This window comes from Helianthus annuus, chromosome 12 (assembly GCF_002127325.2).
Source record: "Helianthus annuus cultivar XRQ/B chromosome 12, HanXRQr2.0-SUNRISE, whole genome shotgun sequence".
Taxonomy (NCBI): Eukaryota; Viridiplantae; Streptophyta; class Magnoliopsida; order Asterales; family Asteraceae; genus Helianthus; species Helianthus annuus.
In genome coordinates, this window is record NC_035444.2 from 88,880,573 (window position 1) to 88,898,921 (window position 18,349).

Here is an 18,349-nt window from a genome sequence, read left to right on the forward strand (position 1 = left end):
CGAAAGCAAGTGGAAATCGTCATGGTGGGAGTTAGATGAAAAGATGAAGAAGAAAGCAAAAAGTGAACGTGAACGTGAAAATCGTAGGATGGAAGCAAACAGAGGAAAGTTTATGAAGAAACAACAGGAAGAAGATAAGGCAGAAAAGAAAAAGAATGAAAAGATAAGAATTGCTTTGAGCAGGAAGCCTAAAGGGCGTGAAGAACTCTACAAAGCTGCTATCTGAAGACCAATATTCAAGACAAAGACTGCGGCTTCATCCAAGGGGGAGTTTGTTGGTGCACAATGTCTAAAGCCTGCGTCTTTGTAATGCTAGTTTAATGTATATGGTCTAGATAGGTTATTTTGTAAAAGTTCAGGGGGTTTATATGTAATTTTATGAAAGTTTGTATGTTGGACCGCTTTTGTGACATATGTCCACAAAAGCGGACCAGGTTTGTAGTCTGGACCGCTCTTGTGGACATGTCACATGAGCGGACCAAGACATCTATAAATACCCCTGATGTTCACTTCATTTGGAACGTTGTCTTGTACTCTACGTCGAACTGCTGACCGTGTGGCAATCGTTATCAAGTGAAGAAAAAGTGTTTAAAGTGTGAATTCATCTGTTTCTACTCCTTTCTGTTACGTTTATCTTTGTATCATGCTGAAAATGTGTTTCCGCCACATTTTCAGTAAGCACTAGCTCTGATTGACTCATTCGTGTGGTCAAAACTGATCCTACACAGCGGCCTAATCATCTTTTCTATTTTATTTTTATTTTTTTTAGGATTTTCTTAGTTTTTCAGCTTCTGCAGAACTCAGCACGGGTCGTGCCCGCTGAACATGCCCTGTGCCCAATCATTGGAACTGGCAATCTTGTTTTAAGCCAGACAGTAAGCTGAACACGGGGCCGTGCCCACTCAACACGCCCCCGTGCCCAAAATTCAGTTACTAAAAACAGAACCGTAAGATCCCGACGGTTGGTAATTTCTGACCCAAAAATGAGTGATAATGATATTTTTTTACTTTCGGCACTCTTATGGTACGTGGTGTCAATTATGTGGAGGCGGTCATAAAGAATTAGAATGCTGTTTTCTAAACTATAAGCCCCGCTATATAGACCCATCGTTTTCCAGTAGCCTTAAAAGGGGCAAAAGTAAAAATAATCCTTATCTCTCCCTCGAATGCGCTCAACCAGATATTCTAGGAGAAATGCTCCTCGACGAACTATTTCAACTAGAAGATATAGTTCTTAATTGGTTAAAAGAACTTAAGATGGATTTCCTTAATTCATCTCAAGACGATGACCAAGAAGAATTGTTTGGTTCGCATTCAAATAAAAACAACCTCGTTGCTCCCAACAATACCTTCCACTCTAGCGAGGACCTGGACGATAGTTGTCCCTGTGCCGATTGTGCCGTGAAGGACTTCCCATCGACTTCGTTCGATGCATACATAGACCTGAGCGATTCGGCATACACCTTCTTTAACGAGAGCCCGGAAAAGGGTTGGACTTGTCCACCTACATTTAGCATAGGAATCACCCTCACCGACAACCTCTTGCGTTCTCGTCTTAATCTAGAGCAATTAAGGTATCTTAGGCACTTTGGGGTTGTCCCATCTAGTAAGGAACCGCCCGATCCAGATAAGTTCCTTGAAAATAGACAATCTTCATAATCAGCCTTTCGACTCGGGGACGTGCCCAGCCAACACGCAAAAGTAAAATCGATTCTTTTACATAAATCACCCATCACCCAAAACCATATTTTACTTTTACACCCCTTTATTTTAGTAAAATTCGATTCTTTTGAAATACACAAAAGTATGTGACTTAATTTTCTTGTGAATATTCTATAAGCAAACTTTTACTTATAAGCATTTAGTTGGTACCTAAGTCACAGATAAATTTTCAAAAGAAAACCGACATTTTACGCCTTTAGCTACTTTTCAAATAAAACTACCATACCCTTAACTAAAAACCTACACTTTTAAAGTCCTCTTGATATTTACAAAGATTATGTGAAAAAGGAGGAGGTTTTATTACTTGTCAAACATATGGTAGGAGTAAGTTTCATACCGGGATTGAGCGTTTCAGTTACACATCTTCGGCCGAGTGTTGAGTGGTCACTTGTGATGTGTGTGAATTTGTATATAGCTAAATGAATTTTTAAAAGGCATGTTATGCCCAAAAATAAATCATATCGACAATCTACAAACAAGACCCGAAAACTTCTTCTCTACCAATTCCATTTGGGTATGTAAGCAATATTAAAGAGTTTTGCTTGAGGACAAGCAAAGATTCAAGTGTGGGGATATTTAATATGCTCCAAGTGCAACATATAAATTATATCAAATAAGGTATAAAAACAACCATTTTTAGTACTAATGTTGGAAAAAGGGCGTTTCTTTGTATACTTTTGATTTTCAAGGTTAAAAGAGCTTAAATGTACAAAAGGAACAAATTAACACCAAAAACCAGCATGAATACAAAAGAAGGGAAGTTGATATAATATACCAACATTCCAAGCTTCACTCCAAGGCCAAAAACAACAAATCAGAAGACAAGCACGGGTCGTGTCCCACCCAAGATTCCAGAAAGAAGAAGACAAACATAAGTAGACAAGAGACACGGGGCTGTGTCTCATGGACATGGGCCATGGTCAACTTTCAGATTTGCAAATCTTGGATAGTACAGCAAGTACAATGACCACGGGGTCGTGCCGCTGGCACACGGGGCCGTGTGAGCACCCAGACTGACAAGCTCATTAAATGAAGACATAGAAAAAGGAAGGCACGAGGTCGTGCCCACCAGGCACGGGACCGTGTAAAGCTTATGTTTTGAGCTATAAATAGGGGTGCTTCGTTCAATAGCAATCCATCCCTCAGCAAACCACTTCTCTCACACCTGCCACCTCCTCACCACCATAATACCACTATCAACCACCACAATCATCCATCATCCATATCTAGAGTGTGTGTAGTAGTCTCGGGATCCAAAATTGATCGTAAGAGTTTTTGTCAAACAAAGCCATGTTTGGCTAATCTCTTACATCACTTGGTGAAGACAAGTCATTTATGTATTAGTTTTGATTTCCAATCTTTGGTTAACTTTTAAATTGGGCATGTATTAATGATTTTAATAACGAGTTTTTTATATTGAAAGTGAACTTTATTCTATCATCTCTTCATGTTTCGTTGATTCACTCATTCGTGTCTTTACAGTCTATATAAAGCGCGTTAACTGCCTAGAATGGGGTTAGAAGGGTGGTTTGGGTAATGTTCTTGTCTCGTTCAGTGTATAGATCCTACGAGTACTTGATTCAAGATTATTAAGACTTCCTTTAAGGTAGATAGCATCAAATCGGGGGAAGTAAAAACGGCTTGAATCCTTTATAAATAAATTACTATTAAAACTTTAAACCGGCCTTACGGGACTGTATCTCTGCTGACTCTGCCCAATATGGTCGAGGGTAGTGTTGCCTCCAAAAGAGAGACATGCCATATTTTGCATTAAAAACTTACTTCATTATCTTTCAATATTCCAGCCTTGCAGGACTGTATCCCTGCTGACTCAAACCAGTATTGCTGAGGGTAGCGTTGCCTCCAAAAGAGGGACATGCCCTTATAACTAATATAATCTCTTAAATCATCAAAGGATACATAAAAGATGAGTCGGAGCCAAGTGATTCTATCTTGTCTATTTGTTTCTTTATTTATTTAGCTTCTTTATTTTACTTATTCAAAATCTTTTCTCAATATTTGATTAGATGTCGATGATATTCCGGTATTAAAAGCTCTTATGTCCTTGGACGATCTCAGTATCTTACCATCACTATACTACGTCAACGATGAGTGCACTTGCCCTAGCGTGTTGTAGAGAGTGATAGTGTTATATCGTGTTTTATAAATTTAAAGCTTGATAAAAGAGTAAAAAGTACTTAAAATTATAATAAAAATCAATACACCCTCGCTCCACGTCAACGAACATACCGTTGGGATGAGTGTATTTTTCTCTATGACATGACCTAAGTTTCAAAAAATTCGGAGTAGGGTCAAATACAATATATTTTATTGATAACGGTTCGAACCCGTTTACAATGGTTCGGATTCGATTTTCAAAACGGTTTGGTTTTTCTAAGATCCTTTTTTGGTGGATGTTGCATATATATACATACACACACATATATATATAGGGGATGGTTCAAATGAAAACCACTTTTAACCTAAAAACTCGAAAACTAACTAAAAGAAACCTAAAAAACACACCAATTTTTTTTTTTACAATTTTTTATTAAAACTCGATAGTTTTTGTATAAAAAAAACTTTTTTTCAAAAAAAATTGTAGTGCACATGTGTAATAATACACATGTGTAGTACACATACACATGTGTACTATCACACATATACACTACAATTTTTTTTTTGAAAAAAAAGTTTTTTTATATACATAAAATAGCGAAAATTGGTAAAAAAATTAGTATGTTTTTAGGCTTTTTTAATTAGTTTTTGAGTTTTCACGTTAACTAGTGGTTTTCATTTGAACCTTCCCCTATATCTATATATATATATACATATATAGGGAAGGGTTCATGCGGGAACTAGCTTTAAGGAGAGAACCACGATAATGATCACAAACAAAATAAACCCAAAACAAACAATGAACCCCCCCTTCCCCAGCACCTAAAAACCTAACCCCCCCCCCACCCCCACCCCCACCCAAGCTAAATTGTTAAAAACTAAACCCTAAAGCCAAAGCTAAAAAATAGTTTTTTAAAAAACTTTTACATTAAAATCATGACTTTTTATTAATAAAAAAAAATATTATTAAAAAGTTGTGATTTTAATATAAATTTAAAAAAATGTGTGTTTTTAAGTAGTTATGGTTGTATTCACACTTGTTCTCATGATTCTCGTCATAAATGTTAGTTCTTAACTGATCCTCACACTATATATATAGTTTTATGTATAAATTGAATTTTTGAAGCTATAATATGTTAAAAGTATGTTACTACTTACTATAATGTAGTTTGTGTGAAAAATGAATTGACTTTGTTATTTAAGCTGGGGAGGGCTGAGTGGAAAATGGGGGTGCACCCGCTCTCTTCAATGTTTCGGTTAGAAGTGTAAAATTTTCGATTTTTCGTCTGAAAATTTTAAAATTATAAAGGATCCCCCGAATTATTTTGCCTCAATATTATACAATATGTAAATTTGGTGCCATTACTTTCCGTCCCCCGGAACTTTTGGTCAAGCTACGCCACTATCTTTAACTAATTACCAATTCAAGCAAATTAAAATTATAATATCTTACTTATCTATTAAAGGAAAGATGAGCATTACATCACAATGCTTACGTGGCAATCATATAGCCTATCCAATAATGCCAATCTTATGCCATTATTACATCATTAATATCACTTTCATTTATTTAAAAAAAAATCATCTCATTTCTATAAAATACATAAACTAAATTAACCTTTTCATTGGAATTTTAAAGTTAAAATGTGGGTTATTAATAGATGGCTCAATTAATGTTCTTTATCATTTCAAATTTCAAACAGACAACCTCTCTCTCTCTCTCTCTCTCTCTCTCTCTCTCTCTCTTAAATATAATTACAATTACAACTGAGAATAATATTAGAGAGCTAGAGAGAACGGAGCGACGGTAGAGAGAACAAATCGACGGTGATGGAGATTTTTAACCCTAAATTTCTCCAGCACCACATTATTGCAGCCACCGTGGTGATGAAGATCGTTTTTCTCTACAAACCTTAAACGTCTTCGTGACGCATCTCTGTTGTTTTTATTCAACCGGAAGGTCTTGATGGATCTGTTAGCTCCTCACGATTTTGATTCAACAAGCCAAAGGGTTCATTCTAGGTATGTTTCCTGAAGTTAGATTCTCTGTTCTATGTTTTATTATATTCAAATGATGTTTTAGTTACTTTTATTTTTGATGAATCTAGCGTTTTGATGATTCAGGATACGAAGTTGATTTCGGATTGATTTAGAAATGAGTTTCTTCGATTAGCATGTATTGATTTTGTTAAATGGATTGTTGAACTAGGATGATTGTCTGAGATATGATGTGTTTGAAGTGTCAAAGTGATTAGGTGGTAAGTTGTTCATTGTTGATTGAAGTTATTGATGCTTTGGTAGAGTTAATGTTGTTTTGTTCATTTTAAACTGATTATTGGGATTAAAGTCCATTATGTGTTTGATTTTGAAGCCATTACCAACTAAATCTATAGATGGTGTTCAAACAAATGCTCATGTTTTGTTTAATCTTGAATCAGTGTTGAAGTTCAGAACTGTTTTTATGTAAGTCTAGATACATTCAACCACAACTAAGAGAAGTGTTTTGCAAAGTTATAAATTGTCGGCTTGAAGCTCGTTGGACCCTGAACTGGACACAATCTTGAAGAATAAATGTTCATGAAAAGCAAAGGGAAAAAAGAAGAGAAGCCAAAGAAAAAACATATGTGAAGAATATACATTTTTCTAGCTTGAGAATGTAGAAGAATGATGTTTAGCAATGGAAGTTCGCTGCCTGGTGTTAGCATGACAGGGCACTGTGGTGAATGGACATTCAAGGGGTACAAATCCATGCAATAAAGGTCATGTTTTTGGTCGATTACAGGGTGATACCGACCATTCTAGGAACAAAACCGGAATCACTCAAGGGCTTCTCATGTATTCTTTTGTTCATGTTGGAGAGGTATTTTTTAGCTCGTGTTCAATATTCTTAAGTAAACATAGACAAAGACATTCATAATGAACAAAAGAAAGATTTTAACTTTTGAGTTTATATATACGTAGAGATGTATTCTTGACATTGATGTTCAAGGAGCAAGGTCCGTGAGGGCGAGTTCACTCGAAGCTATTTTGGTTTTTGTCTGCTCGCTGTCATTTGAGGACCTTGAAAAATGCCTTCGTGCAAGGTTTGAGTTTTATCTTTAAATAAATGTCAACGAAAGTTAAGTTACGAAACAATATTGAATTTGTTCGGCTTCAAGTTGATTAAAAAGGTTCTTTGATTTGGTCAACAGAGGGACGGAAACCGAAGAATTGATCTTGAAAAGACTTAGAAACGCAAAGGCTGAACTTGAACAAGGACAATCTTTGGGGCTTTTTGATCATATTATAGTGAACGATGATATTAAAGCGTGTTACGAGCAATTTTAGGTGGATACACATTTGAGCTATATAGGATTTAAAAGCCTTTAATATGATTCTACATGATTAATATTGAGATTTTGTTGTAGAATATCTTGGGTATTAGTAAAAACATCAACGTTGCCCCAATAACCGGTATGAGTTTAGAAATTCGGAGCTGCACATTTGATTATATATCGTTTATGCAAATTTAATTGATTCTTATGAAGCGTTACATTGTCAAATACAGCGACTAAAGTGTTTGATTTGCCTGTGGACCTTTTATTGTCCAAAATCAACGAAAAGATCTTGATTAACTGTGGGACTTTTGAACAAAAGTATGTACAACATCATACACAGATTCTCTTTACAAAAGTCATGCTGCAAATATAAAAATAACATGTTTGCTGATAAACTACTCACTTTCAACACAAATCAATTGGTGAAGTGACTTATTTCCCCTACAACACTCACTTTCAACACAAACTGCTACAGCCAATTCGCATATGTTCTCTAAATTTAGAATCAGACTCTGATATTTTTGTGTGATGCAGGTACTTGATGACTAAATAGACTCTTCAAGGCTGGCAAAGGCTGTTTTGAGCCAGCTTTAGTGAGGTTTTCTTTATGTTGTGGTTAGCAAGTGGAAAAGTTAATAATGGCTGGATTTTTGTGTGATGCAGGTACTTGATTGTAACACCCCAAAAATATTAAATATATAAATAAATGTATATAGCTATTTAGAAATATATATATATATATATATATATATATATATATATATATATATATATGTTTAGACACATAATTGAACAAGGTTAACTAACTTAGTTAAACACTACATAATGGAATAATTAAACAAGGCCATTGAGTATTATAAATAAAAGCAAAGTACAAGGACCAAAATGGTCAAGTTGACAACTACTGTTATTAAACAGAATAATTAAAACAAAAACACACACTGGTGGTGTGTTGTTCGACCAGAGGAAAGGAGGGAAGGGGAAGAACACATCTTCACCCTAAAATCATCTAATCCTCCAAATTGAAAGAACAAAAATGGTTAAGATCACGTGCATGAATCGAAATTTTGATCACCTAATCTAGAAGATCACAAGGTATGTCAAAATTTCTTATTTAATGAAGTATGGAGATTTTGATGAACTTCTTGAATTTCGATTCTTGGATGGATTATTGTGTTATAGTAAAATGATGTTATAGGAATGTTTAGAAACATGAAAGCTTCCTCTAACCGAGAAGAAATTAAAATGAACAATAAGATAGGTGGATTAGTCATATGAATGAGAAGTGGGTCTTGATGAGTATGAAGAACAACATGAACTATACTAGTGAATAATGTAATGGATGTTTAATGCGCTGAGTTTTATGTGCTAATTGATTAAACCAATCACCTTGATGTTATGAGATGGGTTTACATAGATGATTGTTGATTTTTAGACCTAGCAAGGTTAGTTTAGGAATCGTGCACATGCATAACAATTGTGAAAAAGAACATATAAGTTATGTGGTTTACAAGTTGTTATGTTTAGTTACAACCCGAAGGGTTTTAACGATGTTGGGGTTGTACTTATAGGCAACTCGGGTGAAGCATCGGGTAACCAAACCGGGACAAACGCTAGGTTAAGAATAAGCCCTAAGGTACGCGACTAAATACTTTAAGAGTAAATTAAAACTTTTGTCTTTTATATTTGTCCTAAATTTCAGGCGCTGTCCTTTACCTTTAAAATTGACGAGTTTTGTCCTTAACGTTTCAAAATCCTACACGTTATGTCCTTTAGGGCAAACCCAGTTAGAATTTTCTGTTAAGTTATGTGATGTGCATTGCACACGAGGGTAGAACAGTCATTTCCCATCCCCCACTTGTGTTTCCCCCTTTTAAAACCCTAATAACACCCCCTGTTCATCTTCATCCCCAATTCATCTTCATATCATTCATCTTCATCAATACCTCATGAATATGCACCAATAAGCATCCCAGCAAAAGCCACAGTTGATATCATACTTTCTTGATTAGCAGAAAGCCCCCACTCGGGCTGAATAGCCGGTCCCACAAACAACAACAGCATCATCTCCATTGCTTCTGCTACCCACCCCAACCCAGAATATGCAAGCATAACATATTGGAATCTCCCAAACCCAATTGCACCTAGTGCATCATCCAATGTGTAACCAAACCCTTGATCCCCCATCTACCCAACAACCAAATAAACAAACAATAAAATTAATTAATAAATAATCTCAACAATACATACATACATACCCAATATAATATTATTAAGTGTTAAACCGATTACAATAATATTAAAACATAATTAGAAGAGTGAATTGCAAGGATTGTCCTTTATCTTTATACCCATTTGCAGGCGCTGTCCTTTATGTTTAACATTGACAAGTTTTGTACTTTATGTTTTCAAATCATACACGTTTTGTCCTTTAGCCCTAACCCAGTTAGATTTTTCTGTCAAATCTGATCATGTGCAATGCACATGAGGGTATAATTGTCATTTTACCATTGCAGGGACTAACTGTGTAAATAACTTAAAAAAATGTTTAAGAAAAATAAAAAAATTTTATATATATATATATATAAACACACAAAAACCCTAATCTTTCATTCTCTCCATCTTCTCTCCCACCACTTCCACCTCCACCTCCACCTCCTGCAACCCCATCACCACTATCACATGCACCTGCCACATCCATAACCACCGACACCTTCACCGACAACCCCCATAACCACCGCCACCTGAAACCTGCCACCCCCATTACCACCGCCACCACATTAACAACCGACACCTGCACCTGCCGCCTCCATAACCACCGCCACCCCCAAAACCACCGCCACCTGAAACCTGCCACCCCCTTTACCACCGCCATCTGCTAATCACCTCCAAAACCCCATAACACGACCACCACGAATCGGATTGAACAGATCGGACCCCCCATTACCACCACCATTATAGTTACGAAATTAGGATAGAAATACACAGCCCATTGGTAACCCCCAGCCACAAAATTATCACTCGCGATATGTTTTCCGATCCCCTGCTTCTCTCTCCTTCTAAACTCTAATTCTCTCTCTCTCTCTATCTATCTCAATTCTCCTTTCTCCTACATAAAACCACACCACCTGCCCCCATCGAAACCACCCACTACCGTAATCTTTCTTTATGATTGATGGTGAAATGCTTAAATTCCTTTCAGGTGACAAAAAAGCCCAAATCAGTATTATGAGTGATTGCAATGATCTTAAAGGTAAGATTTTTCAGCGAAATCCATGAAAATATATAGAATATGGGAATTATAAGGCAATTCGAAGTTAAAGAATACTTAATTCAACAAAAAAATGATGTAATTAGGGCAAAAATGAACCTGTCTGCGAGAAGAGATGACAAGCGATGGTGAAATGCTTAAATTCATTGAGTTGATGCTGTAACGATGGCTACTTTCCCCTCAAATCTTCTCCCGATCTTCGATTTCTCCATTCTTTTTCACAGAATCAGGGTTAAAACCATTGAGTACTTCTAAGTCAAGACTATCAATATCAGATCCTGCTTCATAGTAATTTTGGAACATATGTTCAGGTTTACAAAACCAGATCTACAAATGGAGATGGCTATTAATGGCGGTGGAAGGTGATGGAGGGTGGTGGCAGGAGGTGGTGGCTGGTTGAGGCAGTAGAGCGAGGGGGTAAGGAGATAAGAGTTTTGTGTGTGTATATATTTATATATATATTTGTTTTATTTGTTAAACTATTTTTAATAATTGGTTAAAAGACTAAACTACCCTTGTATGATTTGATTTAACAGAAAAATCTAACTGGGTTAGGGCTAAAGGACAAAACGTGTATGATTAAAAAACATAAAGTACAAAACTTTCAATTTTAAACATAAAGGACAACGCCTGCAAATGGATATAAAGATAAAGGACAATCCTTGCAATTCACTATCATTAGAAAGTAAAACCTGAATATTTGATCGATTAATCGATTATGGATTACCGTTGTGTTTGGATTCGCTTTTTTGACATGAAATTTCCAGAGCAAGATTGCGTGGAATGTAAACGGGTTTAAGAAGAAGAAGAAGATGGGATTGAAATCTTCCAAAGTGTTGACGATAATTATGTATGAAAGAATTGAAGAATGCAACAAATAGAGAGAGAAATTGGGGGGTTTATAAAAGAAATATCAAGCCTAGTGTTGTGTTGGCGAGACAATAGCGTAATGAATTTTTCTTGCACAAGTTTTTTTAGAGGTTTTTTTTATGGTGAAGAAGATGATGATGATGATGAGTTAATGAAGATGAATTGGGGATGAAGATGAACAGGGGGTGTTATTAGGGTTTTAAAGGGGGGAAACACAAGTGGGGAAGGGAAATGATTGTTCTACCCTCGTGTGCAATGCACATCGCATAACTTAACAGAAAATTCTAACTGGGTTTGCCCTAAAGGACATAACGTGTAGGATTTTGAAACGTTAAGGACAAAACTCATCAATTTTAAAGGTAAAGGATAGCGCCTGAAATTTGAGACAAACATAAAGGACAAAACTTGTAATTTACTCATAGTTTATTAACATTGTTATTATTAGCCTTTATTATTGAATTTAGTTACTATATAGAAATCTGAAAATTTGTATGTTTAGTTGCTTGAAATGATGAATTTCATAAGGACAAACTAAACGGGTCAACTAAGGATAAGTGCAAACCAGGTAACGGGAGCACTTTATCCGCAAACGTTAAGCCCGAGTGATGGGTAATCATTGATTAAAACTCGCGAACCGGTTACGGTAGCGTGAGAGCCGTAAATATTGAAACTCGGAATGAGTTTAAGGAATATGTGAAATCCTAAGAAGTAATTTTATTATTTAGTCTAAGTCCATACACTTAGACTATAAATGGGTCAATTGTCTTAGAAGCGCAAACCGGGATTTGGAGCGCGAAATAATAGAGATATGGAACTCAAGAATGAGTTAACATTTTACAAACAAAAATTCTGTCCGCGAGGATAGGGGTTAATTGGACATAGAGACAAATTAAAAATTTTCATAAAGAAACATAAGAACGTAAATATGATTCCGATGATGAATATTTTACATAAATCTTCATCGCGGAAGTAACCCAAGTTTGAAAATAGGAAGAATTTTTTTTATAAAAGTGTTTATGGAAGGCCCAAGTCGTATTTTATCGCTAGGGACTTGAAACGGGTCAAACGAGCATCCAAAACAACACAGCAGCAAAATTTGTGCAGTAAGATGCGTCGCCGACGCCCCTCAGGGCCGTCGCTGACGCCACATGTGGTACCGACGCCCTATCTTTCTGCCTACTGGCTTCTAGTGCCGACCCGACAAAGCAAGAGGTGTCGCCGACGCCCCTCAGGGTCGTCGCCGACGCCACACCGTGTCTAAATTGCTTTGTTTTTGTTGTTTGGCCAAGCTTATCTTGTCAATTGATTTTATTTGTGTTATAACGCTAATGAATTTTAAAATTTTCAGTTTTCAGGTTCGCAAACACCTTTGGATGATGATCAATCCGTCAATGAAGAACCGAACACGATAAAGAATCAAGTTTTCGCTTTTGTATAATGATCTTATGTAAACCAATCATCATGTATGTTTAGTTAATGTCTTAAAACTCAAAAACACTTTGATAACTCGATATTTTGAACAAGATTGTTTTGTAAAATCTTTAAATGACATGGTAATTTGTATAAAACTTTAATTATTTAGTAAGGGTGTTATATTGATGACTAAATTGACTCTTCAAGGCTTGCAAAGGTTGTTTTGAGCCAGCTTTAGTGAGGTTTTCTTTATGTTGTGGTTAGCAAGTGGAAAAGTTAATAATGGCTGGATTTAGGTTTTCTATTTCAAGTTTTAACTATTTATTTTTAACTAATTATTTATATATTTATAATTCTTGTTGATGTCGTTGCTGATTCTTGAAAGGTATTTTTTTTAGCTTGTGTACAATATTCTTAAGTAAACATGGACGAAGACATTATTGTATGACAAAAAAAATGTTTTTAACTATTGAGTTTATATATACGTAGAGACGTATTCTTGACATTGATATTCAAGGGGCAAGGTCCGTGAGGGCGAGTTCACTCGAAGCTATTTTCGTTTTTTTTTTTTTTGCCCGCTGTTATTTGAGGACCTTGAAAAACGCCTTCTTGCAAGAGTTTTATAGCGTCATATCATTAGAGATACACTTAATTACTTATGGTATATAGTGGAGAGTTCAAATGAGAAGAAATTTTTTGTAAGAACAAAAAAGAAGAAATTTTAACCAATAAGAATGCTTTATTTTACTTCATTTAATATAAGTATTTAATGTTACTATAAGGGTACATTGGTAAATCTACATAGGTCACTAATTTCTAGTCTTCCTCTTTAATAACTAACTACATTAAATTTTTTGTAACTTATCTTCAAAATATATATTTTTTCAAAAAAATAAAATAAAATAATTTAAAGTGTAGGATAAATCAAGAGTTGTGTAGGATAAATTACGAGTTATGTAGGATAAATTTCAACGTGTAGGATGAATTTCAAAATATGTAAGATAACTTTTGATGTGTGTAGGCAAAAAAAGTTAGTGTGGATGATACTAGTCTTTATAACTAATTAATTAGTCAAAAATGATAATAAATGAGATAAGTGAAAAAACTATTTAATATTTTACAAAATTAACCTTTGTTCTTTTTCTTCTCAAGTGAACATTCCCCCGTTAATTTAGGTATATACTTAAGTCTACACTTAGGACAATGAATGAGTGACCATTTTGATTTAAATATGCTTAATTTCTTTGTTATTTTGAATAAAGGAAAGTTTTCTATTGGGTCATAATTCTTAGGACAATGTATAGTGATTTATTGTTTAATAAAATTTGGTATGTAAATTTTTTAAAAACTATCCGTGTTTTCACACAAGTTTTATATGTAGTTGTATATTAAATAGCATGTTATCTATTTTACAGACAATGACATCTATTTTAAATTTAATTACAAAAACACCATGGATGATAGGGAATTGTTTTATAATAAAGGGTAGAAATGTCAAACATAAAAAAGGTTTTGTTTGAATAAAATAATGAATAGAAAGAAATGGATGCAATAAATTGGTGAATCTTTCTTTCTAGACTATGGGATCGTATGAAGAGGGAGTATTAAGTGTCATCTGACAATCACGCTAGCAAGGTGACATGGTAAAAAAAAGCACAGAGCGGGTGGGACGTGAAAGTGACGTTTAAAAATTTTTAACATCAACTAATTAAAACCAACCCAAACAACACCCATCAATCAAGAGCCTCCACCTCATCAAGTCTTCCCCTCCACGCCGATGAGATTCCTCCCGCCCTCCACGCCATACGCGGGCCGATGTGCCCGGCGTGAAGGGGCTTCCACACCCACTCCATGTGGTCTAAGACCTAATATCCATTTATGCCATTTTACTTTTACCATTTATCACTTTACCCCTTGAACTTCTAAAAGAAATGGTTCTAGCTTATATAAAGTTAAAATTAGCACTCACCCATGCTAGCAAGATTAACACTCACCCATGCTATTAAACGTTTAAAATATAAACCACAAAAGTATCTGCATCTTCATTGGTATTTACTTGGGAGTTGGGATACATCACCAATAATAACATTTTTAATTGATTCATTTATCAAAATAAGTATTAGTTAAGACATTTAAATTATTAACTTTAACCTCACAATATGACTCTCTAGATGATACATGCAATAAGGAAGGGATATGTGGCGAAGAAACATGGAGATTTTGTGAAATCAAGGTGAAGTTTAACTTTTCTTTTTAAACCGAGCAACGTAATGTTTTCTCAAATTTTGAATATACCTCTTTAATGTGCTTTTTTTATCTACACTTCCAATTTCAAAACCGGCTCATAATGCAAACATATACGCATAATATCCCCACAACAGAGCACATATAATTATACATTAGTGATGTCAACATGTAGATGTTTACATTTTTCTAGCATTCTAAAACTATTGCAAAAGAAATGTAAAATAGAACAAGATGAAATTTTAGAAATATTTTGTTTAGTTATCATTGTTGATTTATTATATGGGCCTTTGATATTTTTGTAAAGTTTATATTTAATTTGCAGCAACTTTTCAACCATTTTTGTTATTTTATATTCGTGAAAATTATAAAACAATTCAGTTTAACGCGTCACAATGTGTAACTGCTAGTTATTCTTTAATATATTAATTACATGCAACTATACATCAATAGGACTGGTAGGGAATTAAAATTAACATTTAATAATTAATATAAAACAAGATAATATAGACTAATATAACTTGAATATGTTTTATTGGAGAAAAAAGGTACTCCACTTACCAAAGTCATAACTCATAAACCACATAATAATTATTAAAAAGTATAAGAAACTTGAATTTCCATCGTTCATACCTAATTTCTTTATCCTTCAAGGATCCAACTAAAAAAGAGTAGAGACAAGAGGAAAGAGGTTACGTACGTAATCGATTTAAACATAAAGAATTTTGTTATTTCAATTTATAAGTAGTAGAACCATTCAATTTCCAAAAATCTGTTCATAGCGAAATTAAAACAAAAGATCTAGGAAACATTCCGAGATCAAAAACAGAAATCCCAACACTTGGACACTCCCTTGGTATACATTATAACTTTCTATCACAACTCACACATCTCATCTAGATTCTAGAGAAGATTTAAGACAATAAACAACAATGGAGTCACCAACTCAGAATATATCAATTTAAAAATAAATGCAAATGTGGGGTAGCATATTTGGTAGAGCCACTTGTATTTTAAAGGAAGGTCACAAGTTCAAACCTAGACAAAGAGAGTATTTAAGAATTATTAGTGTAAATCAGGGGCGGACCTGCCCACTTGGGTGGGTGGGCGGCCGCACCCCTTGAAAAAAAAAAGGTTTTAGGGTTAAATTTCGCGCAAAATCTCGACCGCACCCCTTGAAAATTTTCAATCGCACCCCTTGGAAATTTTCAACCACCCCCTTTATAAAAATCTTATGAGTTTAAAAAAATGTGAACATTGATTTTTATTAGAATATAACCTAATGTATATAATTATTCTTTAACCACTTTACTTAACAATTTAACCCAATAAGTTTCACTTAACAATTTAGCCATTAGCCCACTAAACATTCTATTGTAACCCAAGCCCAATTAACACAACCCAATTAAATTTGAAGTTAAATAAAATAACCCAACCCAACCACCCCTTCCAATTCTTTCTCCCACTCTCCCTCTTCTGATCGTGTAGGGACCGACGCACAAAAGGAGTCAACAGGCACGACGGCAGCGGCTGCATTCTCACCGGAAAAGCTTGATTCCGGCTACCCCACCATCTGGAATACAAAATTTAACGAGGTACCTTCATTTTTATATGGTTTTTAGGAGAGATAGAGTTATAGAGATGTTAAAAGAGTTTGAAATTTTATGTGTTTTTATGAATTTTTTTTTCTGTTCTAGACTTTAGTAGCATGATTTTGTTGTTTTGATGTTTTTTTGTTGTTCTAGTCTTTACTAGGGCTTGAAAATTAAAATTGAAAATTATGGATCGATTTATATGTGATAGAAAACATGAGTAGGGAAGTTTTGGCAAGATTTCTCATGAGGAACCATTAGAAAAGTAACTCTAGATAATGTTTTGCATAGATTTCAAAAAATAAAAACATGTAGGGCACAATTTTAAACATGTTTATAATGACGTTTTGACATGTTTTTGATTATTATATAAATTTCAGTTTGATGTTCTTTTGATTTACATGACCCGCCCGATATGAACCGATTTTTTTATATATACCCAGGGGTCTAAAATATTCCGCATCCCTATAGAAAAATTCCTGAGTCCAGCACTGGTATAAAGTAGAGTAAAATTAACATTTTTCGTAAAACAAAATAGAGATTGAAGCTATTTGTACTCAAGATATTCCATATGGAGAGTATCAAGTGCACCGATGTCAATGGAGAAGATGGGCAATTATAGACTATCTATGTGTATTTTGACAACTTATTTGAATCTGAATAATTGTTTCTAGCACAATGATAATATTGTTCATAGCAAATATTATAGGATCACATCAACTTACTATTGATGAAACAAATATAAATATTAATCAGCATAAGGATCTAGATTCTGTGTTTTGAGTATTACTTTAATATTTACGTATCTACAAATTATAATTAGATGTGTGTTTAGTGATGATGATGATCTTGAGAACTTGTAAAAGCAAATATTAGTGTGATTTAGTGACAAACAAATTACGAAGTGGTTAGTTAAGATTACGTGGTTTGATGCATGTGCTAATCCTACGTGGTTTTATTAAACACCATGAACATATGTATAACCAATTATAATTTCTTCTTGCTACTTTTTTGGAAGATTCATTAGCAAAAGATGGAAAAGATTTGGCGTTCAAATAGTCTCTAAATCTTTTGTGTGATCATACATAACTCGTAAAGTCGAGTTGAGACAACCTATGACCTATCAGCAATTTAAGATCGACCTGAAAATACTCAAAACCAACCAGTTTTTTCCCAAAAGAGTGTTGGTGGAAAAGTTATTTACCAAAATAGGTGATTTGAAAAATAATTACCAAAATAGGTGTTTTGCAATGACTTTTTTCTCAAATTTGTTAGGGTGGAAAAAATATTTACCAAAATTGGTGATTTAAAAAATATTTATTAAAATGAGTGTTTTTTGTTATTTCTTTATTATTAACTAATCTATTATGTTTTTTACTTTTTTTTGTTAACTTAATATGTTTCTAATTTATTTTTCTCCAAACAATTACTTTTTATATTTTATTTACTTTTTAACTAACCAAAATATAATTCTTTTTTTCTTAACATATTTTCTTTTATTTCTTTTTACATTTATATAAGCTAAATCACTCTAATATAAAGTTTACTCCTATAATTTTAGAGATGTAAACGAACACTAAAGTAGCACATTCATGTGCATTTATTTAACTTTAACCGAACAAATAATCGAACACAAACATGGTTTTCTTTCTCGTAAACAAGACATGTGTTCATGTTTACATTAACCGAATGAATAACCGAATGAAATAAATGTTGTTCGTGACCATTCAAGGATTTTAATTTGTTTTAACATGGGTTTCATTATATAAAAAAAGAAAAAAAAATAGAATAATTAATAAGTT

General features: G+C 34.2%; 1 protein-coding gene across 1 annotated transcript; it reads left to right on the plus strand.

Annotated features, from left to right (window-relative positions):
- The first annotated feature begins 6,517 nt into the window (after positions 1-6,517).
- Positions 6,518-7,167, plus strand: LOC110893127 (guanylate kinase 1-like). Its single transcript, XM_022140246.1, has 4 exons — positions 6,518-6,523; positions 6,623-6,700; positions 6,802-6,923; positions 7,032-7,167. The coding sequence occupies exons 1-4, from the start codon at positions 6,518-6,520 to the stop codon at positions 7,165-7,167; spliced, it is 342 nt and encodes a 113-aa protein (XP_021995938.1).
- The last annotated feature ends 11,182 nt before the right edge of the window (positions 7,168-18,349 follow it).